At 39.2% G+C, this 27,545-nt stretch overlaps 1 protein-coding gene across 6 annotated transcripts in view; it reads left to right on the forward strand.

Annotated features, from left to right (window-relative positions):
• The window catches only part of ETV1 (ets variant 1), a 67,141-nt gene that overhangs the window by 15,665 nt on the left and 23,931 nt on the right, over positions 1-27,545 (forward strand). For 5 of the 6 annotated variants that reach the window (XM_009894936.1, XM_009894939.1, XM_009894937.1 and 2 more), the window contains 3 exons: positions 18,575-18,704; positions 20,231-20,419; positions 24,292-24,539. In XM_009894936.1, the coding sequence (XP_009893238.1) occupies positions 18,575-18,704; positions 20,231-20,419; positions 24,292-24,539 (567 nt within the window). The remainder of the gene's footprint in view (positions 1-18,574; positions 18,705-20,230; positions 20,420-24,291; positions 24,540-27,545) is intronic. The other variant, XM_009894942.1, reaches the window with a different exon arrangement.

The following is a 27,545-nucleotide window of genomic DNA, read 5'->3' on the forward strand; positions in this document are numbered from 1 at the left end:
TTGTTGTGTTTTTTTTTTTTTTTTTTTTTTTTTTTTTTTTAATTATTTATTTATTTATTTTTAAATATGGGAGAGGATGGGCAAACTTTCATAGGTTCAGTGTTTAATACACTTAATTTAGCCAAAAATGGTGAAGGACAGAAGTGTAAACCAGTGAAAGGGTGTCATAGCCACTTTAGTTCAGAGGCAACCAAACTGTGGTTTGATGTACAGATTTCATTTATGGAGCTGTATGTAGGTATGGCTGTGCGTATGTGATGTGCAGAGTATGTAAAGGAAACTGAAGTGCTCCACTGAAGCAGTTACAGGCTGTGGTCTGTAAAAAAAAGTACAAAAATTAGTGACACTATTTCTAGCTTCATTGTTTGCGAAATGGGCTTTAAACCTGAGGTAGATTTGTGGTCTTAAATTGAAACTTGTAGCACTGAAGCGTTGTGAGAAACTTCAGTAACAGTAGCAGTGCTGGAAAGCTGTGGTTGACACTTTCTTGACTAGAAGTCACCCAGTTAGTCAACTCTTGAAGCAAAGACATGGAAGGTAGCGGAGGAACTGATACCACCAAGATCATGAGCTGTGTGCTAGTGCTGAGCAGGATTAAACGCCCCTTGAAGTGCCGTGGGTTTTGCGTTTCTTTTCTGTAATAATGATTTTAACTAGTAAAACTGTACTGGTATTAGTAACTAAGGGAAACATTTAGTTTAGATTAGATATACAGTCCACTTTATCCACTTAGGGATTTAACTTCAAAGCTAGCTTGGGACCATGAATATTTCAATTATGAGTTGCTATTAAACTTCAATCAGTTTTCAAAAAGCAAACATAATATATATATTTATAGTTAGGTGTGGGCTTTAGATATTATGAGTAAGATCAACAGCTAGCATAACTTCATGTGATGTTATTGACGTTACTGCAATTACGCATATTTCTAGCTAAGGATCCAGCACGTCAAGCTTCCCCTTAACGCTTTAAACTTCAGTTTATCTGTTTAAAGGTGAATTTATTTTGTTACTCCATTATGTCTTGTGGAAAGAGGTCCTCCTACCATAATACTCTTAAAAATGTCTGCACTTCCAAACCTTTCTTTCTTGTCAGTGTCCAAAGCCCCTTCTTGTCCATCTTGTATTATCTTTTTATTAAATATTTATTTAACTTTGAATACCTATCACAAGGAACCTTTTTGTAGTTTAGCTCAGAGTCAGTGGCGTGAAGAGTAGATAACAACTGGCCTGTTTGGATGAAATTTGAAAACCAAATTGCAGTTAAGGTTCTCGTAACCTTCTGCTTTCTGCAGTGACTGAACTTTTTGAGTTCTAAGGGAGAAAAATGTTCATCAAAAAGACTTTTTTTCAGCTTGCAATTACACTGGAAAAATATCACAATTGCCTATTAAATAGTGTAATTTTCTTACTCTTTCATTTCCATTCTCATAAGAAATAAAAATTCCACAGAAAGAGGGAGGAATCGTTTTTACAGGCGTTTACTTGGAAATTCTGTGTTAGGCAGGTTGGTTTTGCCCCATTCTGAATCCGCTTCTATGCTTCAGCTGACCTGTTTGCTATATATTCCAGTTACTTCCCAATGAGTCTTCTTTTAGCAGTTACGCGAAAAGTTGCGTAAAGCAAAAATGCAAAATCTGTTTCTCCAAAAAGGTGTATGCCTTTTTTTTTTTAATCAATGTTCTGTATGTGACACTTTTTCAAAATTCTTACCTAATTCATAAGACTTAGTTAAGCTGTTTTGCTGCCCTTACAAAGTCAGTATTCACGTGTGGAGAAGGGTGACCTGTGTTAACTTCCTCAGATAAGGTTTCCTATTGTTTCAAGTCCATTTTCATATACTGAGGAGGAGCCAGATCCTGAACTGGTTGTAATCAGTGGCGAGGCTTTCAGATACTGTGGAACAGCAAGGACTTTCCCATCTAGGAGTAAAAATGAATAGAGTGTTCAGTTTGCTCGAAGTCAATAGCTGTTGAGGTGAAGATTGCTTTCTGCCATTGTTTGGATGGTTTCTATGACAGACACAAGAGGAAGTAGGTAGGATTTGCTGATGTTTAAAGGATGTAGTTGGCAGAGAAAACTTGGTATTGTCAACAATACACTGATTTGTAATTCGACCTTGGTACAATTGGTTATAAATGGGGATTACCCTGCACCAAACCAGATCGCCTGGTGTCTTAATAGCATAATCGTGTTTTGTTTTGTTTTAATAATATGCATTTACATTGGTCTGTGCTTCCAGAGTTTTGTTTTTTTTTTTTTTTTTCTCTTTCTTCTTTTGCCCTAAAATGTAGGTTAACAATTTAAAATTCGTGGTAAACTCTAGCTTTTTGCTTTTTATTTGATACTGTGTTTCTGCTAATGAGGATTTGTGCTGTGCTTCACCTTCTTGATCGGTTTCCTTCCTTCTCTTTCATTTTGTTCCTGTATTGTTTCCCTGACCATCACAGCTTTAACTTAACACTGCCAAGGGGTAAATGTTAATGTTAGACCACAGCTGTTGACAGTAAATGGGAAGGGCTGGCTGTAAAATCTGTGCTCCTCCATCTCTGATTAAACTTTAAGATAGGAAAAATACTTTTTTAGTAGTGATTTTGTCGCTGATCTTTCATGACCTTTATTCTTTCTCTTACCTCTTTTTTTTTTACCTCCAGGTTTAGCAAAGGAGCTTTTTCAATGTAGATGCCAGGAGCCTTAAATTATTCAGGGATGTGCTTTTTAGATGCTCTGGCTTGCAATCTTTAAAAGCCTGTTAAAGAGAGATTCTTTACATAGGCTTCAGGTAGCTGTATTCTTCTGTCATTTTAACTAATGGCTTAGGATATTCCAAATGCAGTTTAAATGAGGAAAAGCTTTAGTATTTATTTACATGTTTGCAGCGTACCAAATCGTTTTGGTTTTTTTTTGCACTATCAAGTGAAAAACACTCTGTTTGTTTTATTTTCTTTCTGTGACTTAAATTTCAAAAGTGGATTTGAGAACTAGAAGAGCATTTTCTGTTTGCTTTAGTATAGCAAGAGCTGGTTAGCAATTGGTAGACATTAATTTTCTCTTATTTTGACATATTTTGGAGAAAAAAACCCCACACGATTAATACAAAGTAGAAGACACCAGAATAATGTAGTTCTGATAGGCCTACGGAAGTCCAAAGGAGATCTGCTTACTGGGTTTGTTATTGTTTATGATGCAGAATGGTTTAATTTTGCAGCTTTTAGAAAAAAATTTTAGTGGACTGAAAAAAAAGAAAAGACAACATTTTTTAACGTGATGATTCACTACATAGGCAGCTGGTAGTCATGTCTTTGTAGTGCACAATGTCCTAGAAATTGCAGTTAGTGTTTTGGTTTTCTGTGTGTGGCAAGTTGCACACACCAGTGTGTTTTCGGGGGGGTTGCAAATTTTCTTTTTTTTTTTTTTAGAGTCTGTTTGGCTGGCTTCACCTTTTCTTTAAGCGTAGCTCTGCAAGTGTGGTGGTGCAGCAGGCAGTCCGACCACTGCCCTCCAAGGTGGTGCTATGTTATTCTTGGTGCTTAGCTATTCCCTGGTAGGGCTTTCTGCCGCAGCTGCGTTTTGTTTCTTGCCACTTGTCTTGAAACTACTTCCTTTCACAGGTCAGACGTTGTCAAATATAGAGACATTTAGTTATTTATTAGTTCGTGCCCTACTGTGGCTGTGACGGATTCTTTCTACAGGGCTGTGAGAGCCGGGGCTCTGTGGCTTGTTCCTGCCCTTAGCTTTGCATGACCTTGGGCATGTTGCTTAACATCTTTGTTTCTCGGTTTGAAGGAGGTACAGAAATGCATGTATCACTCTGCTGTGAGATACACAGCTTTCTTAATGATCACTTATCTAGAGATCTCAAAAGCATCTTACAAAGAGAGTCCGATGCAATTGCTGTTGTAAGAGCTGGAGAGGTCAGACTGAGGAGTCGATGCTGACCACCTTATCTCCCTTCATAGTTGCCTTAGATAGCCTCATTTCTTTCATTGTGTCCCTGAGCACTTGTTTCCTTTGTTTAAAGCAGGACTGAAACTGTTACCAGCTGTTAACTTTTTTTTTTTTTTTAATTCTCATTCAAAAGAAATTAGAAATTGGTGTCTTTCAGAGAACTTTGTGGGCTCATTTTGTGGTTCATCACCGGGCATTAGCCTGTGCTAATATGGCTTTTTTTTCCTTCCTTCTTCCTCAAGAGGATTTTTGGAAATATTTAAATCTGCCATAGTCGTGACCTTTTCCATAATTGCTAGATTTAATTCTTGCAAAAGTTTTACCAAAAGGCAGACTGTCAACCATAATACCTTTAACTTGTGATCTTAATAGTACAGAATTTGTGGGTTTGCTTTGATTTTAACAAGCAATTTCTGTTTATTTGCTTTTCTGCTTTTATTTTTTATACTAAATTTCCAGCTTTGAAGGTTCTCCTGGATTGCAGTAGTGGTAGTGCTGCACAGATTGCGTAAATACTGGTGGTGGCAATAGCACTGTGAAACAAGTGACAAGACCCCATCCAGTTACATAGCTTTTAATTTTTAAAACTTTTAAAGTGGAAGCTGTTCCTTTCAGAGTGCCCTGCGTGCCGTGATGTGAATTTTATTGCTAATGAGAAGGTACCTCTGGGCATCCCAGCAGAGACAGCAGCCGCGTTATGCAGATGTGGTTTAACTGCACGAGGCTGGTGTGAACCCGACGGTCTCCAGCTCTCTGGGGCTTGGAGGAGCCCAAGCAGCTGGACAGGACTGCTCTTGTGGGGTTTTGTCCCCCTGTCTGCCCCCTGGCCTTCCACTGGCACGTCCCTGCTCGGCCAAGCTGACTTAGTTTCCTTTCCATCAGAGCCCTATCCTTGTTTGCTGGTTTTATTGCAGATTAAAGGCTTAGGTTGCATGTGGAGGTTATCAGCTAATGAATAAACTTCAGTCATCCTGTCCTGTGATAAATCTGTCTCGTAGATCAAAGATGAAGCATGTAGACCTTTTTTTCTTTCAAATGGTAATTTCTTAAGGCTGTCAGATCACTTCCTAAGTTCTGTTTACATAAAAACAAAAACATTAAACATATTTTATTCAAAATGTTGAATTTTCAGTTTTGAAAAAAACTTCCATTTCCTCTCTGAGGAAGCCTCCCCTCCTCCCTTCCCCATAAGGACTCGGTGAAGATCCCATCTGTGGAAATACAGGCGAGCTTCACACTGTAACTTGTACTCACGGCAGTATTTTCTTAACACTACAGTTATTTCTGTTTTAAAACAGATAGTTGTTTAGTTAATTTCATCAGGAGTATGTATATGTATTAGAGCATCTGTTCAGTTCCAGTTGTATTAAACAAAGTATGCAGAAATTTGTTTCAACTGTATTTTCACACAGAAACCAAAAAGGCAGATTGAAGGGTCTTTGATTCTATTTTGATACAAAACTGTTATTCTCCTTAAACTGCTTTCCACACAGTGTTTTTGCAAAATGTGTTTTGTATTCCAAGAGCAGCTGAAATAATGATTTGAAAATCCATAAGCTCTGAGATGACGTAAAATAAAGAGGGAGTCTGCAGGCTGAGTCCGTCCACTTCTATTTATTTCATATGTTTCGTTGAGTAAATGGTATTTACAGTCTGTATAATTTTTTCGATCTTTTTTTCTTCTGCTTGCTACCTCAGCAACTGAACACAGAAGTCTGGCTCTCCCACAGACTTCCGTGGAGTTTTCAAAGGGAAAAAAAGGGAGGAGAGAGTGACAGTCCTCAAAACATCAGTTAAGTGTTGGAGAGGCTGTGACACATTCATGTCTTGTCGGACTGATACCGCTAGCCTTCTGTAAGCATACAGGAAAAATAGCCCTTGTTTCAGATTCTGTGTCCTTTTGTTTTAGTCCTATGCATTTCAGTACTGGGAAGTAATTACAGTGGAGCCAAGTATAAGCTGATAAATATGCAGAAATTAGGATTTTTTTTATTATTATTTTTTTTTTAGTTTTAGAAGTTGTCAGTGTTTTTTCTAGGAATGATCTAAACCTACTCTAAACTAATAAATGGAAAACTGATTGCGTGTTCAAGGCATGTGCTCCAGTCTTTTCCCTGAGAAGGATTCTTTTCTTTTCCTTTCTCTCATTCTTCATGTTCTTCCTGTCTTTGATGCATTACTTCTAGCCATTTCTGGATTATAGTTTGACCTTGATGAGGTGAATAGAGAAGTCAACTGTCTTGGTAAAGGATATCTTTATTCTTATGTATCTATTTGTTCTGTAAGCTGAGGATTATGCGTGTTAGAAAAGAGTGAATCATTAGCAACTTTATTTCTGGTTGTCTTTTTTCCCGTGGCTGTTTATGAACTTATTCAGCAAATGTGGTTGCCAGTAAGTTAATGTAGTGAAATATTTTTTAGCAGTGACATTTACTGCCAAGTCCTGCAGTCACTGAATAGGAAGGTTACTGACTAGCCAGGTTTTTGTCTTTAAATTTATATATTATGAGTCGTCATCAAGGACATCTGAAAAATAACATGTGCAGAAACAATTCCCAGTCTTGCTAATTTGATCCTCTTTGCTCAAATATTGTTTCCTTTCTGCTTCTAATGTATAGCTAAAAAAGATAAACAGTTCAATTTTTTTTAATACTCCGTCTTCATGCTGAAACAGAGTGCAATGTTTCCTTATTAACTCATCCGTAAATAAAATTTCACATGACCAGAGCACTAACGTAAATGGAGACAAAAGAGACTTTGAAAAGTGTCAGTGTTCAGTAAAAACCAAAAGTTTCAAGCATGTGGGGTTAGAATTTGGGAGCTGGATTTATACAAGTGTATATGCATATATACACAGTGTATACTCTGTATGTATATATATACCTATTCTGTATATACCTGTATGTGTATATGTATACATACATGCATAGAAGAAATATACGAGCTATGTAATTGTCAAGTCTTACTGATTGCATGCACGTGTAAAATAATCATACAGCTTCAGGAACAAGTGTTTTCCTTCAGAAAAAATGTGCGGTGCATGTATTGGTAATGTACGTTCAGGGGGAATCTCGTATATAGTAAGAATGCTTTAAGTAGCGGCAGAAGCCTTAAATATCTGTGCTGAGAACCAGAGCCTGGTTGCAGGTGGTCAAAAATTCCACTGGCTCCAGAAAGAACACTTTGCTAAGAGTCTTTGAATATCGGACTACTTGTTTAAGTCTTGACTTTGTGTTCCCAGACGTAACCACTTCTGACAATGGCTTCTTTGTTTCCCTGTTGAATCAGTGATAAAACTTGTGAGCTGAATTTTATAGTTGACTTATTTCAATGGCCCACACCTTTTCCAGTGGAGACTGCCCTTTTTGCCGTGGTTTTTGGTAGTGAACTAAAGATTGAGATTTCAGCCTTGTTTTACTGAACTATAAACTAGTTCTGCTACAGTTGCCTTACTGGTGAGCATTTGTGAAAATTTGACATTGAAGCATGAAGCACATGTATGCAGAGTGGTGACAGTCTCGTTCCTCCAATGAAGTAAACAAAAATCTCATTAGCTACCCTGAGTTAATGTATACGTCTTTTTTGAATGTATACATATTTTTGTTGGTAAAGGCAAAATCAAATTACAAATCGTCTTCTTAAAATGCGGTTTTGTTCCTTTTAATGCCTATCGTTGAGAGTTGCTAAAATAAAAGCAAATTGTAAATAATCTTTTTAATTAGTTGTTTAATTCATTCTAGAGCGCGCTTACTGTCTAGTCCATTTCATTATTTATTAGCTTCTCTTGCTTTCACATATTCTTGAGTAGCTAACTGACAGGCAGGCATGCTTATCCTTAAGGATAATCTTTTATTATGATGCTCTTTTATTATGAGGATATTCCTGTTTTACAGGGAAGCAAACTGAGCCACTGGTTATGAACCTCTGAAGGTAGGCTCTTAAGACTGAGCTACTTCAAACTAGAAGGAATCTTCTGACACCAGTTGTTTAGATTATGAACAACAAATGGCAGAACCAGAGATGAAATCCAGTTTCTTTCACATTTTGTGCAGCTGCATCTATAGCTTATCATGAATACATCGGAGCAGAACAACGAAAAAATGATAACTAGATTGATGTAACTTGAAACTTTTCCGTAAGAGGGGAAATGAGGCAGAATCGGTTCCTGTTTGTTTTCAGCTGTGGGCATGCTTTCCTAACTATCAGGTTGATGATACCTTTCAGGCAATAAATACAAAAAAAATTAAGAAATCGTTTATTTTAAAGCTTATTGTTACTTCTGGCAAAAATACTTGTTTCCAATTTCCAATGTTCTCTTCATGATTCTGTTTCTACAGTTAATACCTATTAAAATCCAGACCTGAAACCCTCAAATTGCGGATTTACCTGAAGTGGAAAGTGAGTGTGTGTGTAAAATGCTGGGATATTATCTCACTTGGATATTTTAGTAATGGAAGTTACGTAGTACTTAGCCATTACCTCTTACAATTTAAATTAAATTTTGGAAATTGCTGCAAATGGAAATCCTGTCCTCAGAAAAGCACACAGACCCTGATTTAGTGGCCAGCTCTTCTCTTTGCATTTAACTTTATTGATAATTCCCAGGTAGGAATACAATTTAAGTTTTCTCCCAGGCTTGCTTTTACATTAAGACCTTCCTCTTTAGCAGGAGCTCTAGAGGTGGATTGCCTCTCCTTGCACCCTGCCTGGGAGCCACAGACATCACAAGTGACTGTAACAGCAAATGCCCCTGATCTCCTCCCAGGATTTTAGCACGGAAAGCTAATGCAGATGAAGAGCAACCGCGTTTCTTTGTGGGGTCCTGGAGGTTTCAGATCCAGTATAGAGGGATTAAAAATTCTTTAAATTCCCCCCCCCCCGACACACAATCATTTTATGCTATCCACGGGTTTTAGATGAATCGCTACAGAACCCAGCTGCTTTAATTTTTACTGGGTTACTGTTTCCTCCTCCAGAGAGCCCTAAGCCTCTGTTTATTCTGGGGGCAGGGGGAGAGGGAGGGCTTTTCCTCCTGCCTCACCTACTCTCCTCCGACTTCAAAGCACGCCAGTTTGCTCCTCCTAGCTTAATCCTCCCTTTCTCCCTCCCACCAATGTTCTGCAAATTTCCTTGTATTCTTCTCGGAGTTCTCCAGTGTCTGTGGCATTTGTCAGCAGGTTAACTTTTGCCCTGGAGGTACTTGCTGGGAGGCAGAGCCTCTCTGGCACCGTTTCCCCCTCCTCCCCCCCGTTATTCCCCCCCTCTTTCTCCCCCTTTTCCCCGTTACTGCCTGTGGCTGTGAGTCGCATACAGCCGGACAGGTAACTGTCCTGGAAAGAGTGGGGAGCTCTGCGTGAAGGGGACGTAAATCAGAATAAAACAGTGCCCGTGACAGCATTTCTGTGAGATTGCTGCTCTCGGAGGCTAAGAAACTGCATCGGTAACTGCAGCTCCCACGGCGTGAAAGTACCTTCTAGACACTTAACTAGAAGCTGAAATCTTTTAGGGGTGGAGGAGAAGAGGGATCAGCTAACCAGAACCGTGTCAAACCACTCCTTGGCTGCGGGATGGAAGAGTAGAGACAGTCTTCTAATACTGCGTGGCGGTTGAGCCAGTTAGCAGCTGCCCAAATATGGTGTCAGTTTACGCCAAAGGACCTATAGTGTCCTAACACGGTGCTTACTAGCAGCCTTCTGGAAAATTTGCCTTGGAATTGCCCCATCTTTGGGTTTAGGGAGTAGGTTAACTTTTATTGATATTTACTGAAAGCTTCCCCCATCCCCCTTCTCTAGCCAGGTGGCCTTTTGGGTGGGCTTTTTAATGTGTGCTATACTGAATGTACTCGCAGACTTCAATTTTCAACTGGCATGGTCCTTTTAAAGGAGAAGCCAAGTGGCTACAAATACCTAAATTATCTCAGTGGTGCCTTCAGCACTTCTACCATCAGAAAGCTGCAGGTGTACCCTCAGTAACTAATGAGTATTTCAGAAACTGCAACTGCACAGACAAGCAAATGAGGGATATCTTGCACTAAAAATGGGGATTTATGGCGTTGAACCAATTATTAAGCTGTATGAGTGCAACCTCTAATATTGTGCCCCCTCTTCCACACTGGCTGGGAACCCCTCCACCTCTCAGGAAGGCTGCACCCATCGTGGCAGGAGGGTCTTGGGTGAGCTGCCCAGAAATAGCTACACTGGCAAAACTTTTTAGTGTCTTAGCACACAAGCTTTAGAAAAGTGCATTTCAGTTGAAGAATGACATTTATTTCAATTTGTGAAGAAGCATCTAGAAGAATTTCTTTGCTGAACAGGGGCAGGACCGTCATGTTTAGGAGTCAGATAAGCTGTGCTGTAGGGAAGTGGCGTGTTTCTGCATTACAATGATGATTTTGGTGGTCACTTTTCCCTGTGTACAAATGCCTTCATATAAACCTGCTGTATGGATAGTGATACAACTTGGATGTGCTGTAAGTACATCGAACCCATCTCTGTTCTCTCCTTCAACCTTGTTTTTTGTCTTTACCTGTTATTCTTAAAGACTTTATGTTAATGCCAGATCATAGTAAAGATAGGGAAAAATTATGGTGGATATATAGAATTAACATAATCTAGAGATGAACAGGAGATTAAATTCATTAAAAATTGATTTTCATCAATATTTGGTTTTTGTCTTTTAGTCATTAAACTGTAATGCTTTTTGCTTAAAAAAAAATAAAAAGGAAAGAAAAAAACCCCTCTTACTCCAAAGCAAGAGAAAGTTATTTTAACAAGCAATGCTTGCTAATACGGATGCATTACTGCAGATTGTAAGGTTCAGAATTTCCCAATATAAGTCATAGGAAAATGTGCTGTTATTTTCCATCTTGAAACTCTGTAGTAGTAAACAGGAATAAATTCCAGCTTTCAGTGCAGTTCATCTTCACCTGCTTGCTACTTTTTCCTATTTCAAATTCAGAGTCAATATTTTTTTCTTCTCATACCATATCATCTGAGATATCAGATGTACATTCTGAGGACAAAATCCCACAATTTTGGGCTGTCTTTTATTCTCTTGCCCCCCCATCTCTTCCCACCCCCTGAGGATTTTAAAGACTATACTATTATGTAGTATTCGTGCAATGCGGTATTCAAGTAGACCGTTAATTGACATGCACAGTATTGTGTGCTTTAGGCTGGAAGAGAAAATAAGCAATTTGCTTCATTTTGCAGAGTGAGTTCTAACTGTTATTAAAGTGCATTTGTAGTTGCATATTTTCCAGTAAAGGTGACAGATTACTTCAAAGCTGGTATTTTCTTTTTGTTAAACAAGGTTCTCAAATAGATCCATCTTGCCCACGTATTCTATTCTTGCCAGTTGGCTTTGAAAGCTGGTGCTTGGGCTCATCGTTCAGAACTAGCTTCCAAAAAATGAGGTCCCATGCTGTTTCTATCTATTGAGCTGGTAGGGGCTGGAAGGATCTGATCTGAAGCCAAAACGAAGACTGAATTGATGGAATCATATCTAATGGGCTTGCCAAGTACTGCCCAGTCATGAAGTTCCACTTTCTGGGAAAGAGCACTGAGATGAGGGGTGGCAGAGCATTCGCTGTGACACCGGCTATCCTCAGATTTCCTTCCCCAGACTTAGAGCCAGGCCACCACGTAGGAAAGAATTAGCTTTTTGTTGAATGCATTTTTACACATTTATGTCTTGTTCCTCTCTTCTGCATGCTGCTTCCCCATTTTCTCCCCCGTTACAAATATGCATTTGAAGAGGAAAAGCTTACTGCTCTTTATTATGGTATTACACATATTTTGACCATACGTAATGTGTCATCGCAGTGGCATGCTTGCACATTCAGAATGCTTACTCCCATTTGACTCTGTGTGCACAGACACAAACACCCAAACAAACACCCAAGCAGACTCTGTTTCAGGTGAATGGTCACCACTCTGTGGGACTAGATGGAGGCCCTTTGTCTTTAGGGTTGAATTCTGCATCTTAAGCAAGTTCTGGTTTTCTAGATGCAACCGTAAAATGGAGAGTAATACCAAGATCACGCACTTCTTCAAAAAACTGCTTGATAGGATTGCTTAGTTCCCCCCCACACACACACTTTTCTAGCAGCTTTTATTTGTGGGATAGTGAAAGCTCAGATCTCGTCTATGTTAGGTTTTTATATAAACTGCCAGGATAGTCTCTGAAACCACAGTGGTGATACACATCTGTGTGTCAGATATCCAATTTGTCACCAGCTTCTTCCAATATCTGGCAGAGAGCAGGACCTAAATGAAATCCAGTTGACTGGAGCGCAGCTAAGATCTGATAGAGGTGACTTTGATAGATCAAATGGTTGAAGAACTTGGTGGAGTCTGTGTAGATGTAATCTGTTCAGACACTTTTAAATCAGTCCACAGTCTTTTTCAAGTCATGCTCATCTTTGCAGCTGTTGCATTGGTCAGAAACAAAAGGGTTTTTTTGCCATTGTCTGGGCAAGAGATTGCCTCGGGTGAAAACAATTGCAGATCTTGCCTTGGTCATCCATGCTTGCGGTTACTTCTGTCTTCAGCTGTTGCAGTGGTCTGTATGTGTAGGCTTTAATTCAAAATAATTTGGAACAGTTTAGCTAGAAAGACTCGGTTACCAGCCTTTACTGTCTTTCCACCCTCCTACCTCTCTTCATCTGTCATCTCTCCAACATGATGTTTTTATTTCAAATTTTGTTAGTATACTAGGCTGCATGCCACATTCAGCTGCAGCAGCAGCAGTAACCTCCAGAGTATGAAGGAATGGTCAGCTGGGTCTACTACCTGCTTCAGCTAATTTCTCCTTTGTATCCCAGATTACCGGTAAGATTTTGTGTCTTAATGGATAGCGGAATGAAATCGAAAGAGCACCCTGCTTTGGCATCCCGTTGTCTTTAATCAGATGCCTATTAAATGGTTGTTGAAATTCAGAGTGCAGCTACCTACAAAGGTCTGTGGCTCAAATAATAAAGATCTAGAAATAAATAATCAATAAATAGCCTCCAGAGTACAGGAGGCTATTGTTCCATAAGTTAAATACATGCTTTTGAAACCTCAGAAAAGACGTATAAAGCCTGGCATTCCCACCTAGAAGGTCATAGCTACAAAACTAAATACTTTCTCTCATTTCATCAGGTATGCAAATACCTACACTGAATGTATGGATCAAATGGTAAGTTTCTGTTGCAGAAATCGAGCATTTCAGGCCTCATATGGATCCTCAATACTGTGTTTGGATTTTTTTTTTTCCAATGTCTACTGATAGCAGCACCTAGGTCATTACTATCACCTGAGAAGTAACCAGCACTTTACCCTTCCTGATGAACCATTCAATAAACCGTTTGTTTATCAAAAGTAGGTTATTTTATTATTATTATTATTGAAATGCCTACCTGTTGTACTTACAGCATAAATAATTTGTTTGAATCATCAGGTGAGTGCTGTTAAGTTATAGTGAGTGAGGAAAATTGCAAAAACACGAATTAGGGTCCCTGTCCTTAAGTGTATTTCAGTTTGCATTTTGATAGCAGTTTAGAAATGTTATCGCCTGTTTTGTCACAGACATAATTCACATCTTTCTTCAGGCACTGTAAACAAGAGAAATGGTTTAATGGCTCCATAAAAGGCACTCTGTGCTGATAGCTGAGATTAGACCCTTTAGTAATGGATTTTTGTGTGTTGGGGGAAGGGGAGGGCTTGGCAGAGGTAAATGTACTGGAAAAGAATCTTGGAGAGACTCTGATGTATCTGAAGTGCCTGCTGCATTTCTGCGTATATTGGGAGATAGATTTAAAATGTGACAGTATTGGCTTTATCAGTACAGGGGCCTTCTCTTCTTGCTTTTGAAATTTCACTAAGTACTAACTTGAGTCACCTCAAACAGTCTAGCACCTGGAGTTGTAGTGGTATTTACATAAATATTTTTACATCTTCTGTCTTTTCATCTTGCTGTTAAGAAAATCAAATCCCCTCTATTCAGATGTGTTTAGGAAATCTCTCTGAACTTGCATCACATATTAACAGTTTTGCCTCAACTGGTAATAAAAATGAGTGAGTTTATTTACTATGTGGGGTTTAGAGGGTGATTTTCGAGCATAAATGTGAAAAGCAGTTCAGAAACACAGCAGAAATGTTCAGGGCATGACTTACTGCGACTTCTCGGTTACTTCCTTTTCCCTGCAGATACACAAAGTCCTCGGACTTAATACACGTGAATGCAGTATTACTTAGGAGACATTGGGGTTGAGTAGCACAAGAGAAGTTGCTGCTGTCAGTTGATTTTATACCCTACAGTAAATGCTCTTGCCCTACAGGTGTTGATAATAAAATGTCTTTGTCCCTTTGGTCAGTGGAATTAAGATTGCATGCCACTAGCCAATGTCATTGAATTACCAGGAATATTTTGTACCTTTTAAAAATATGTTTAAAACAAGTCTTCTTCAGAAAATAAAATCAGATTTTATTTTGTGTTCTGGGCAGGAATCTGAAGTTTGAAAATTATAAAATAACTTTTTGCTCAAAGGAGAAATGACTTGCCATTTCACATAAAATGTTCCTCATTTTGTCTTCATCTTGAATAGTCATCTCTTGAAAAATAATTTAAACCATTCCTTTTATATTTGATGCAACGTGTTTCTGGGACTTTCTCAAAAGAAGTGCTTCAGTTCTATCTGTACAGAGCTGGTACATTTCCTTTTTCTCAGGCTAGAAAATATACAAATCAGTCTCCTCTGAGACTTCCTTTAATTTCAGAGTTTTTAATAAAATTGTTCTTCATTTGGATCTTAAACTGGGTTTTGTTATAAACAAAACGTTTGGGGATTAGGATGTTGACAGATAGCAAAGGAGGACAGCGCTTCAAAACAAGGGGTAGCAGGTGTCGACCTGTGTTTTTGCATGTTCTGTGCAAGTTTGTTTCATACTGAAATTATTAGTTTTGTATAAAATGGAGCTCTGTACAACAGCACATTATGTATAAGATGCAGGCCCTCTTGCTTTGCAGATATAGATGGATATATTTACGCATAGCGAATATGCATACAGTGGTGTATTATACCTTCATCAGTTTGCTACAGATGGTAGCAGTCCTTCTGCTTGCCTTATATCTGCGTGTAGGCTTCGGGGGAGCTCCAGACAGGGTCTGTGGGCTGAGTCCATTCTGATACCGATAAGCCTGACTTTCCCCAGTAGTTGAGATGAGGTGTTGAAGCCATCCATCTAAATACACGTTGTAAGATTGTTTGCCTTTCAAGTTCAGAGGTAGTTATCTGTAAGTAATCACTCGGGATGAAATCTTGGCCCTTGGTCACTTCTTAATAAGATCGTTATTAAGGCAGAGTGCCCGTTACTTTAATAGGGTTGAGACTCTGTTCTGGGGTTAAGTAAAATGAATTAGCCATCAGGAGGAAAGAAGGGTGAGGAGCTGGTTGTTTGAAATGTCATTTTGTTAATTTGGATGTGTTGGTGGCTTGGTATGCCGCACTAAAATTAGGTTGTATAAATAAGCAACCTTGCTCTCCTCAAAAGAAGACCATTTGAAAGCATAATATAAAATCCAGCTTAGCAAAACAGCATATGTTTAAAATCTGTTTTAATAGGTGCACTGTAAAATAAGTGTCACACTAAAATGAAGGGTGACGGGTGGAGGGTTTCAGTGATGATACGAGAGCTGTTTCGAATGTTTGAAATTTTATTGTTGGAATAAGTCTGTCATCTTCAACCACGCTTACGATGTGGTTTGAAAGGTCAAGTAGCCTTCAAGAAAGCCCCCCAAAAATGCAGTAAGTGGTTTTTTTCAGGCTGTCTTTTTTCCTTTTTGTCCTCTAAAAGTGTACTCTTAAGGAGTTACAGATAAAGCTTAGCGTGGTGACTGTGTCAGGGGACTGCCCGAGGAAGGCTTTAAATTTTACAGCTACATTATCTTTCTGGCCGTAGTTAAGATAAAGATCTAATATAAAATCACTTTGGACTGTAATGCTTTCCCTAAATGAAATGAAGGCGTTAACCTACTTGATTTGATACACTTTACCCTAGCTTATAAAGCTGGGAGGAAGGTGAGGTAAACTTTAATTAAAACTACAGCACAGATGCCTTCTAGCACCGTGCCCTGTACCTTGCTAGGACTGTACAGTAAGCAAAATAAAATGTACCTCGCAGCCGAGGCAGCAGGCTGGAGCCGTGTTCAGTGAAAGTAATTTAATTAGTGTTGATCATGACTCCAGATGATGGTGATTTGATAAGGAATAATTTAGTACTTAACAGCCTTTTACATGCACCAACTCCATGTGGGAAGGTAAAGCAAATTGCACAAAATGAATGTGCTGCTTTCACTTGTGCCTGTGCCAGTGAGCTGGAAAACTGCCTGTTAGCAGACGTTCAGGCTCTCAGCGCTGTGATGAAATACCCAGCCAGTTCTCCGCGCAGGGCTGTGGTGTGGGAGTCTCTGTACTCCCGTTATTTAAAAATAAATAAGGGAAGTAATTTTTCATAACAGATTAACTCCGAGGAAGTAGCAAAGTTAAAATAAAAAAAAATAAAAAAAAAAAATAGAGCGGCATGTGGCCTTTGTGCAAATATGTGATGCTGGCTTTAAAAAAGGGTCTTGTTGCAGTTGTCTTTTAATTCTCTGATTCAAGTCGAAGAGATTGTCTACCTTTGCATCGGAGCCACTGTCCTGGAGCTGTGGGGCCCATCGTATGCACTAAATGTGCGGTGTGCGTTACCTGACTGAGACGTGCAAGGAGAGTCAGCAGTAGAAGTTCACTAGCGAAGACCCGAAACAAACTACTGGATGTCAGCCTGCTTTGCGCTTACGGTGGAAAGCTGACCGGGCTGCGTTTTGCTGTGTTATTGAATTTGAGAATCTTGATTCAAGAAATCCATATGGTCTTTTATTTTAGTGCAAGTTCAGAGAGTTTTATTTAGAAAGTTCTTCTTGTGACATTCACCACTTTTCACCTCTGTGCTGTGCGTATGTATTTGTGTACCTGTTTTACTGTCTGCTTTTCCTTTGTAATCTTTTACTATTATCCACCAAATATAATAGCTGGATAGAAGTTTTAGAGGCAATCCTTGTGACTTTAGTGAAAATATGTGGCAAAATAACATAGTGCTGTCGTGCAGATGTCTCAGCTGAAAGGCAGTAGTAGAAGCTGTCATGTAATTGGGTACGAGAGGACCTGTATGTGAAAGGGTTCTCTGAACATTGCCCTGCCATGGGAAAACCTGTGCTGAGAATCTGGAATACAGATCTTGCAGATACTTATACATCAGTTTATTGGTTCTGATGCTCTCACCTCTTAGACAGCATTTCACTTACCTCCCCCTCCCCAGCGAACACATGTGTGTGTGTGCAGGTGCATTAGTATAGAAAATACATAGTACGTAACAAATTGTCTTTCCCAAGCTCAGGTACAAGGAAAGGGGCACAATACTACTTGATGGTGGGTAATAATGACTTTGTGCCGAGGTTCTCTAACGGGGACTGCTACACGTATGTGGGTTTCCACGGAGGCGCAAGTGTCTGTGTCAGGCTGGAGCATCATGTTCAGACTATGGTGTTTTGGTGACAACATCAAAAATCAGTGATAAAATTGGTCTCCGAACTCTAGGCTTCTCAGAGATCAAAAATGAATTTACAACCTCATTTTATTTAAAACTTGTAGGATGTATTTTCAAGCTGTTACACACCTGTCTCTTAGTCCTTTCTCCTCCTAGCCACTTACTTTAGATTTGTCTATGTCAGGTGAACTTTGAATTTTCTTCTGCTTTAATTTTGGTTAAGGTTGGATATGAAGTAAGGAAAGTTGGCTGGCTTAAACTAATATGCTGGTTAACCTTGTCTTTACCTTTGGCCTTTTTCTTAATCCAAACCAACTTGTGCTTCTAATTAACACTGCATTTTCTGTCACACTCCCTCTGTTCTTTCTACCTTTTAAAAAAATATGTTTTTTTTTTTTCTTTCTCAATTTGTGTCTGTATCACATTTATTATTGACTTTGGTGAGGCCGGGATTTTATCTTGTGTATTTTTGAGAGAACTTACTGAAGCCATTTCTTGTGTATTTTTTTTCAGCCATTACTTATAACTAAAGGCGCATGTAATCATCCAGTTTCATAAGTTTCACTCCAAATTTTCATGCATTCTGTGGGACAAAAACTGATTACTGATGATATCCTTGAGGCTGATACATGAGAAATTGATTTTGATGTCATTTGTGTGGCATTCTTTGAAGTGAACTACTATTGCATTTATAGCTAAAAGCTACCTCACTAATATTACTTAGAAACATTTGGTGCCTGGGAAGTATTTTGCCTCTGACAACATTTACAGTAGTTAAGCCAAATATAAGTGGGCTGTTATTTTCCTGCTAATGAGATGGGATCCTGGCCATCATTCTATTAAACAATAAAACTGCTAATAGCCAATGCAAAGGATTTCTGGTGTCTATTTTTCACTTGATACCCGAAGAAATATTTGAAATGTTTATTTCCTATATTTTTTTTAGTATTACAATGGTTTAATTAATCATGTGTTTAATTAGCAGTGTCTAGCTTACTTGAGAAAGCTCATTTTTAATATTGTACTTGGGTTTTAATTACATTTTCTTTCTCTTTCCAGTGGCTTTTCATGGTCTCCCTGTGAAAATCAAGAAGGAACCCCATAGCCCATGTTCGGAACTTGGCTCCGCTTGCAGTCAAGAGCAACCGTTCAAGTTCAGTTATGGGGAAAAGTGCCTGTACAATGTCAGGTAAAGCAATCAGGAGCATGTTTGCAGTGAGAACTGCTGATTTAAATGAGAACTGACTAAAGAGTAATAAAACCATAATAGAGATCTTATAAAAGTTACCTCTTCAGCAGATAACAGACTGATGAGATAATGCATTTAGCTGATGAACACTGATGGAGTTGTTTACAGTTGTATCAAACACTTACATAACCATTTTAAAGCAGTGTTTTTCATCAAAATGCATATTCTCCATTCCTTCTCCATGGGAGATAGCCGAAGTTTAAAAACCCAAGGTGGAAGCGTGAAAGAGAAGGAAGGAGTATCTCGTTTTCTGCAAGTTGTGTTGAAAGTACTTTCAAAATGCGTTACACGCATTAGGAAAGAGAGATCTGTGTAACAGGCCAGAGATTGGCAGGTCTGAGCAACAGATTAGGTATTTGACAAGTTTTGCAGTTGTTATATGTGTGCATTCATGGGTGATCACAATTTAAAATAGTATTTCATTAGGCTCTGCATCTTTGTTACCTGTTCAAAAGCGAGTTGTCTTCTTTTATAGGGGCAGACAATAAAAGCTTTATTTATTTGCAGGTAGTGGAGGGGCTTGATACCACTGCGTTCTTAATTGACTTTCAGTTTGCACTTACGTGTCACTCCTTCCTTCAGTGTCAGCAGTGAAGGTTTTCTTATTGACATTTCAGTCTATTTTAGAATCTTTTATCTAGCTTGTGAGTTTTTATTCTCATTAAAGTACTACCAAAAGTGTTAGCACTTAAAGCATTTAGATTTAACTTTTTGGATATGAAAATAATGCATACATTGATGGATTTGATGGGTGCTAGGGGACCTGAGGGGACCTGACAGGAAGGTTTGCAAGTTTATGCTTACTATCTGCCTCATGTCTGTATTTTTCCTGTTTAGAAAGAGGGATGATCAAAGTGTGCTCAAGTCCTTTCCTGATTTGGGACACCATTGATAGTGAAGTAGCATCTATGTATTTGCAGGACCAGCACTTTATTTTTGAGAGAGAGAGGGGGAAAAAAAAAACCTGTCGGGAGAGGCTGCTGACATCCTAGTGTGGGTAGCTAAGCCAACATACCATTGTTTTTCTGGGTCAGATCCCTTCCCTCTAGCTGTATTGTTTTACTGTCTCATTTTGTGGTTTGTGCAAGCTCTAAAAGAGTCTTGACAGGCACTGCCGGCTCTTTGTGCTCTAGTCCAGGTGCTTCTCCTTTTATGTATTTTGTATATCTCCTGTTAGAATGTCACTGTAAGACTGAATCCTTTAAAAATACATTTCTGTGCCACAGAGAAGAAAATGCTGCGTTGAACCACTTGCCTCCAACACGATTTTTTTCTGTGCTCTTCTCAATGTAAATAGATAATTCCTCTGCCCCAAACTGGTTAATGAGGTAACTGTAATAAAAAGCTTATAAATGTGCCACTTGTTTGTTTTGTTTTGTTTTTTTTCTGGATGTAGATGCTACTTTTTAATATTTTTTTTTTCAGAGAAAATAACCTGACCTTCTTTCCCCTTGCCTCACTGATAGTGCCTATGATCAGAAGCCACAAGTGGGAATGAGGCCCTCCAACCCACCAACGCCATCCAGCACTCCTGTGTCACCACTGCACCATGCCTCCCCAAACTCAGCTCAGACTCCTAAACCTGACCGGGTTTTCCCTACCCATCTCCCTCCATCCCAGTCCATTCAAGACAACAGCTTCCCTATGGACCACAGGTAAAACACAAAACACGTGAGGGACCCATGCAGAAGGCATTTTGGTTGTGGTTGCAAGTCTTTTATCTAGGGTAGCACTGGCTTCCTGCCCACAACCGTTCCCTTTTGGGTTGGGGGACCAAGGTGAACGCCAGCAAGGTTCAGAGTGTCAGAAATACGTGTGTTTTATGAAACACTGGCACTCAACTCGGTGGAGTTCAGTAGGAATTCATATTGGCAGCGACAGGGTTTTAATGACCTGCTTCTTCTGTCTTGTGAGGGTGACTGTAGGGTGCTTGATAATCTCATCTCGGCTCCCTTTCCCACGAAAGGTTGGTCCAGATGGTATTTCAAAGGTCCCTTCCAACCTGGGCTGTTCTGTGATTCACTTGAGGCTGGTAAACCCTGCGAGGTAATGAAGTCACTAGCAGGCATTATCCTGGCTATAAATATCTGGCCTCTTGCTAAGCAGTTCACCTATCTAAGAGATAAGTAGCCATGTCATGGTGTTACTGCTTCAGAATCTTCTTTGCAAGGGTGGATCATTTTTCCAGCCCCTTTTGAAATACAGCATTTCAAACAAACTAAGATGCCAACATAAACTGTGCTTAAATAACATTAGTCTGAGTAAAAGCCACAAGAGCTAGAGACTAGAATTAAAGCTTAAACTGTCCTTAAGTCACCCTGTTTTGTTTTGATATGTTAGAAATCCCCAGACAACTGACTATCTTTTTTAGTTCAGTTTTGCAACAGATATGCTGAGTGGATTTTCCTTTTTTTAAGACAAACACTTGTTTGTGGAATTCTATTACTCTAACCTTTATTGCATGGACCTGTTTTTGTCTGCAGTGTTGTGTGATTGCTCTGAGCATTCAAAGTTTCAGCTGTGTATAAAGACTGTGTATAAAGAAATATATATATATATATGTTCAGAAACTCAACTTAGCTCTTAAACATTAGCAAATTAAGAAGCACCTGAAAAGAAAATCACAGTTGTTGGGAGTGCGATTTGCCTGTTTCTGCTCTAATAAGGGCTATTATCTCCAGGGATTTGTGCAGCTCACTTCTGAAGGGGGTTGCTAAGGTTTATATTGCTGTTTTGTGCTCTGCTGAGATAGTTTTAAATATCACCCAAGGTTCTCTACAAGCCCTCCTGGTGGTGAGGAAACACTGAATTGGCCCCTTCAGCTGCCATAGTCACTGTCTTTTATCCCTCTGTGGACTGTGGTCTAACCACACAGGCCCCCAGTGAAGCCAAGCAGCAGTTTTGATTACAGGATGGTGGATAAATGTGTTTCTGTATATACACCAAAGTCAAGTTGTCGGGAGACTGGAATCTCCAGAAGCTAAATGGCGTCTGTGCAGAGAGCAGTAATAAGATTTTCCAGATGAAAAAATCTTTTGTTTTAGAGCAACTTGGAAAGAGAGTACTGAAGCTGTATGTCAGCCTTAATTTGAGTATTTATAGAGATTTGCATGCACCTTAGTATATTTTTCTATACCCATTAAGCTTGCTCTGCAGCAGCTTTCTAGGCTCTTTACATGATTCTCCTTCCCATCTTTGATATTCATGTTCTTTAGGGCATCTTGCAGTAACGCTTCCCTTCTGTGAAAGAACATTATGTGTTCTAGTGAAGTCCGAAATAGCTGACTCAGGCCAAAAAAATCTTTTTTTTTTTTTTTTTTCCTTTTTAAAAGAAAGGTGTAATTGTAGTGGAAGATATTTTCCCCCATTTTTTAATTGAGCTTGAATCTTCTCACTTTCAGTTGTTTGAAGCAAATGCGTATTTCATATTTTTGTAAAAGTCAAATCTTCCTGATGTATAAGGTGACATGCTACTACAATCAGTGTATGCAGAAAATGTCATTTAAACAAATGACCTACATACGTGGGTTCATATATAAATACAGCATATTTCTTTGGAACATGTACTGGTGGCATAAGATAGTGTTAGTATCTAGAACATACAGCCCATACATCTTTATACAGGGCATGAATATATGAACGATAAGTGGTCCTAACAAGTACCAACAGGAATCAAATCCACTTGTATAAACAAATGGCTTGATTCCATACAAAGCTTCCAGTACAACAAGTATTATTAACTTCCTTTGAGGCTTTGTGAGTGAGCCTGTTTCTTATTTTAACTTCAAGTTGCAATTTTCTGATTCACTCCTTGACAGTTCTTAATGATAATTTCTGCTTCTTTTTTTGGCTAATGAAAAAAGGAAAAGAGGGAAATGAATGCAGCGCCAGTCAGCCTAACTGTTTCATAATGCATTTGAGTTTCTAAGTTTATTTTCTGCAGGTGTAGGTGGAATTGCAAAGCCCAATGTTACAGTGCAGTACTCTTTCTACTGCAAAATATAATATTTACAGCAGTATTAAAAAAATTCATTTTGTCTCCACTGCTACATTGTAATAGTTTCTATCTCTGTAGCTCCCGCAGTATTTGTAATTAAGCCATGACAGTAAATATTTGTCAGACCAAGTTCACAGCAGTATTATGACAGATGTTACTGGAGTTTAAATTGTTTCAGAAACATGTATTACACGAGTTGATAGCCAAGGATTGTATTGCCTGTGCAATCAAACCCCTGCATTCTTCTTCACTTCTCCAGTTTTCTCCAGGAGAATGTCTGCTTTTGCTTGCAGGAACCAAAGTCGGTTCTGATCCAAAGTACAGGAAGCTGAAGAGTAATCAGTTCTTTTTTTTTTTTAGTGTGACAGTGAGAAACTTGGAGAGAGGCACAGGTTTCTTGTTTCTTTTTTTTTTTTTAAAGTGTGTCTTGTTCATGCTGAGTGATAACAGGACTAGTAAGCAGCTTGTTGCAAGAACGCTGCATCTGCTGTGGATTAGTGCAGACACAATATTACTGCAGTAGTGGTTACCACTACTGTGGTAATCTGCAGGAGATGACAGGAAGACTTTGTGCAGTTCATCAGGACATGGTGGGAAAGTAGCATCCTTCTCTATGCTTCCGAACCTGCAGATATCCAAGTAATTACTTTCGGGCCTTTTGGTTCAGGGAGATATGTTTGATGGAAGAAACAACAAGCATAGGTTCTTGAGTAATGTTGCATGTAGGTGAAGTTAATTTAAAACTGAATTCTCTGATTTTATGCCTAGTGAAGAGCATTTGGGAGTAGTGAACGGCAGCGTGGCTTGTATGGATGACTTCTTTCATGTAGACGTGACCAAGTGAACAAGTTAAGGCAGGAGGGGAATTCTTCAGCATTGTTTCTCTTAGCAAAAATTTGCACCCTCTCCTTTTTCTGGGGTGTTTACGTTCTCTTCCTGTTAGAGCTGGAATGCAGTGCCAGCCTTGCAGGTAGATCTCCCACAGCGCTGTCCCTGAGAGGACAGAACCATGGACTTTTAACCTGGAATGATTCCAGGTGCTACGGCAGACGATACTCTTTATTCGAAGTCTTTGTGTTTGTTGTGGTCAGAATGGTTTCCGTGTAACAGCGAGAATGGTAAGAGTAAATTAGGATACAAGCAGTATGGTGCTAATACTCATGAAAGAACAGAGAACTCTACCAAAGCCTCCTTCGTGTTACTGTGGTAGGATGTCGGTCTTTTGACTGGTTTGAACCTGGTGCGTTTCCTGCTTGCCTCTTCTGTTGAGAGAACGTATCGAAAGCAAAGAGGATGGATGGTGGTGGGGATAGGTCTTACAGCTGGTATTAATAGGTGGGGATTTTTTTGTTTCTTTGCTTGTTGCTGTTCTACAACGCAAGGGATCCTGATGGGAGCACTTGTCATTATCAGAAGCAAAATGTTTGCTACCGGGAAAGTGATACAGCCGCTAATCACGACCTGTGAAGATCTTTGGGAAACTGAATGTAGCTCAAGTCTTTTACATGTCCTCTCTAACTTGTGTCCTAGATTTCGCCGCCAGCTCTCTGAACCTTGCAATTCTTTCCCACCTTTGCCTGCAATGCCAAGGGAAGGACGTCCAATATATCAGCGCCAGATGTCTGAGCCAAACATCCCTTTCCCGCCTCAAGGTTTTAAGCAGGAGTACCACGATCCAGTTTATGAACACAATGCTATGGTTGGCAGTGCAGCCAGTCAAAATTTCCCCCCTCCTCTGATGATTAAACAGGAACCTAGAGATTTTGCATATGATTCAGGTAGGTGAGACTCTCCTTTACTTCTGCATAGTAAATAAATGAGTCCAAGCTAGTGTTATTGATGCTTTGATCATAGGAATTAAAACTTACTCTTTTGGCTTCTAAGTCTCCTGAAGTAATTTGTGTCTGATGCAGCTTATGCAGCAGTAAGATTGATATGTAGTACAGTGTATCTCATGCCACTGTTGCTTGCTCTGCAAAGGATTTCATTTTCCAGAACTCTCTGTCCAGACAGTGCACAGGTTAAAGAAGCTGGGAGAGAAAAAATCGTGGGTGCAAAACTGAGCTTTGCTTAAGAGGGTGCTTGTTCTGACCTCATCTCTGACCTCTGAATTTGTGTGCTCTGTTTTATGAGCTCTTTCATTTATCTGCCAGAAATAGAGGAGACTTTCTCCTCTTGCTTGCGCTACTTTAAATCAGGAGTAACTCCACTGAAGTGGGGTTTATACAGCTATAAAACCAATGAGGGAGAAGAATCAGCCAAATTGGTGTTGGCTTCCCAGTTTGTGCATACTGCTGTGTTTTGTGGACGTACATAATCTATGATGCCAGGTTGCTGATGTAGACAATACGCTGTTGCTATTAATAATGTTTATTATGATTGTGCTTATAGGGCAAACGGAATGGAGCCTTACTGCTCTACGGACAGTACAAAACAGAGGAGGTGGTGGCAGAGCCTGCTCTCAATAGTTTCTGATCAAAATAGGAAGATAAGCAGTAGAAAGGATGAAAAACATAAATCAAAGGAATAACATTGTGAATGTTTACCACAATGTGAATATAATATTTATATTGTACTTGGGAAAAGAGGGAGAGAATTAGGGAAGCAAAAAAGGAGTTTGGTGATGAGTACCAAGTAACAAGGAAAAGGAAGCTGGAAGGGTGGGATGGAGAGAAGCTGAGGTTCAAACAGCGGGTAGTGGGCTAGGTGGGGTAACAGCTGATCAGTGCCGAGCTGAGAAAATGCAATCAAAACACGTTTTTCAGTTCTGGAGTAAATGATTTCTGCAGCTCCTCTTCAGTCTCTGCCTGTGTCCTGCTTTGTGTATGCCACAGTGTCGAAAGGGGGGATTTCAGTGAGTCCTTACCATGCTTCTGGAGGAGGGTGCATCGTACACGTGCACCCTGACTTGCCAGGGGGCAATGGGTGGCCCTGTCTGACTTCAGTCTGGCTCTCTTCTGGATGCTGCAGCACTTGCAGTGCTTTTCTGCTGGTTTAACCTCTGGTTAGATGCTTTTGCAGTTAATTTCCCAAAGGCTACATGGCAGCTGAGGTGAGGTCACCTTTGAAAGTTTAGCCCATGAGAATCTATCTTCCAATTTACAGTAGAGAATTTGTTTTTATTGTCTCTTCTGTAGCTAACTTAACATTCATTATTTAGTGGGCTATTTCTTGGTATCATTGTTGTAAAGTGCTGGGTTTTGAATTTAGTTCTGTGTTAGAACAGGGGAATTTGGAAAGTAGAGCTGCTTTCTCCTTTCTTACTCTTGACAAGTAAAGACCCAGTCCTTAGGTAAATTTGAGTTAGGCCTGTGCAGAGAAGGGACTAAGTGTTAAATATTTCTCCAAGTCGAAACATAAGACAGGATGAAAATGAGTTCAGATTACAAGGGTCGGATCTAGAACTAAACCTGTTCATTGATGATGGTTCTGAGATATGTGGCTTTGGCAGTCATGTATCTTTAGTCTTACAGAGCAGCATGGGAGAGACTGTCTGCATGGTTAATGTGGCAGTGGATAATAAATAGGAGACTACAGCTTCAGGCACTGCCAGTCGCTTGCAACCTTCACAAGCACCGTTATTCATCCTGCTAAATTAAAGGGTGAAAAAAGGCCTTTTTGTAAGCATGCTTCATATTTGGCTAGGAAGTGGGATCTCCTTATTGCATACTATTACTTTAAATCTGGGTTGGCTGCTAGCTTTCATCTTTCTTTGGAATATTCTTTATGGAAAAATAAGGAAATTTTTGTTCCGAAAGGAAGATGTGCAAACTTGTATCCAATCCTGTCATGCCTTTTTTATTTGTGTGCTAGCAAGAACAACATTCCACTTTATAGTAATGACGTTCAAGCAAAACTGTTGTTTCTTTTGTAGATGAATAATTAGTTTTTAAAAATGTAATAGCTGTGTAACCAGTGGTCATGAAAAATTAATCTGTTGGTATCAGGAAGTACTTTTATTGGCCTCAGAATCACTGCATTTAAGTTGACACATCTGTACACTCCATAAATTGCAGTCAACAACTGTGGTCTGTTGATATTTTGTCTTGTTACCATCTGTTCTCTAGAAACCATCCTTTTCCATCCTTGCTAAAAGTACATTAAATAACCCCTTAGGAAACATAATGTATTTGTCACTGAATCATTGATTTCATTTTTCACCTATGGATGTTCAGGGAAGGAGGAATGCCAGAGTGAAAAGTCTTTTTTTGCATGGTATTTTATTGCAGCTCAGATAAGAATATAGAAACATATTTAAAAAGTTCATTGTAATACACCGAGATGTTCCTTTTGGGATGTTTTTGAAAGAGCCTCGTAAAAGTTCATTGCTTTTGTGCACTATACTTTTATACTTTGTGGGAAGCTGGTGAATGAAAAGCATTATTATGGAATGATTAGAACTCTATTAAAACATGACATTAATTATGACATGGGAAATGGCAGATCAATTAGTTGTAATTGTAATTGCAGGTATGCAATTTCTACTGCAGAATGTTTGAGATAATGGAAAAAGAAAAATGTCAACAGAGTAGAAGCTCTTCCTTATCCATCCACACTTCTACAAGTCACAGTGCATCATACATGTTCAATCAATCAGACCTTATTTTCTGCCTTGAGGGGTTTTCTAGTAAGATGTATTTAGTACTTGATGCTGTATCTAGCAACTTAAAGCACAAAGATGCAGCCAAAGACATAAAGAACTTTGCAATTTTGCATCATTAATGAATATACCCCAGAAGGTTTCCCAAGACCTTTGTTTACAAGGGTTAATAGTGGGCATTCCT

The sequence above is a fragment of the Charadrius vociferus genome, unplaced genomic scaffold (assembly GCF_000708025.1).
Source record: "Charadrius vociferus isolate BGI_N301 unplaced genomic scaffold, ASM70802v2 scaffold181, whole genome shotgun sequence".
Lineage (NCBI taxonomy): Eukaryota > Metazoa > Chordata > Aves > Charadriiformes > Charadriidae > Charadrius > Charadrius vociferus.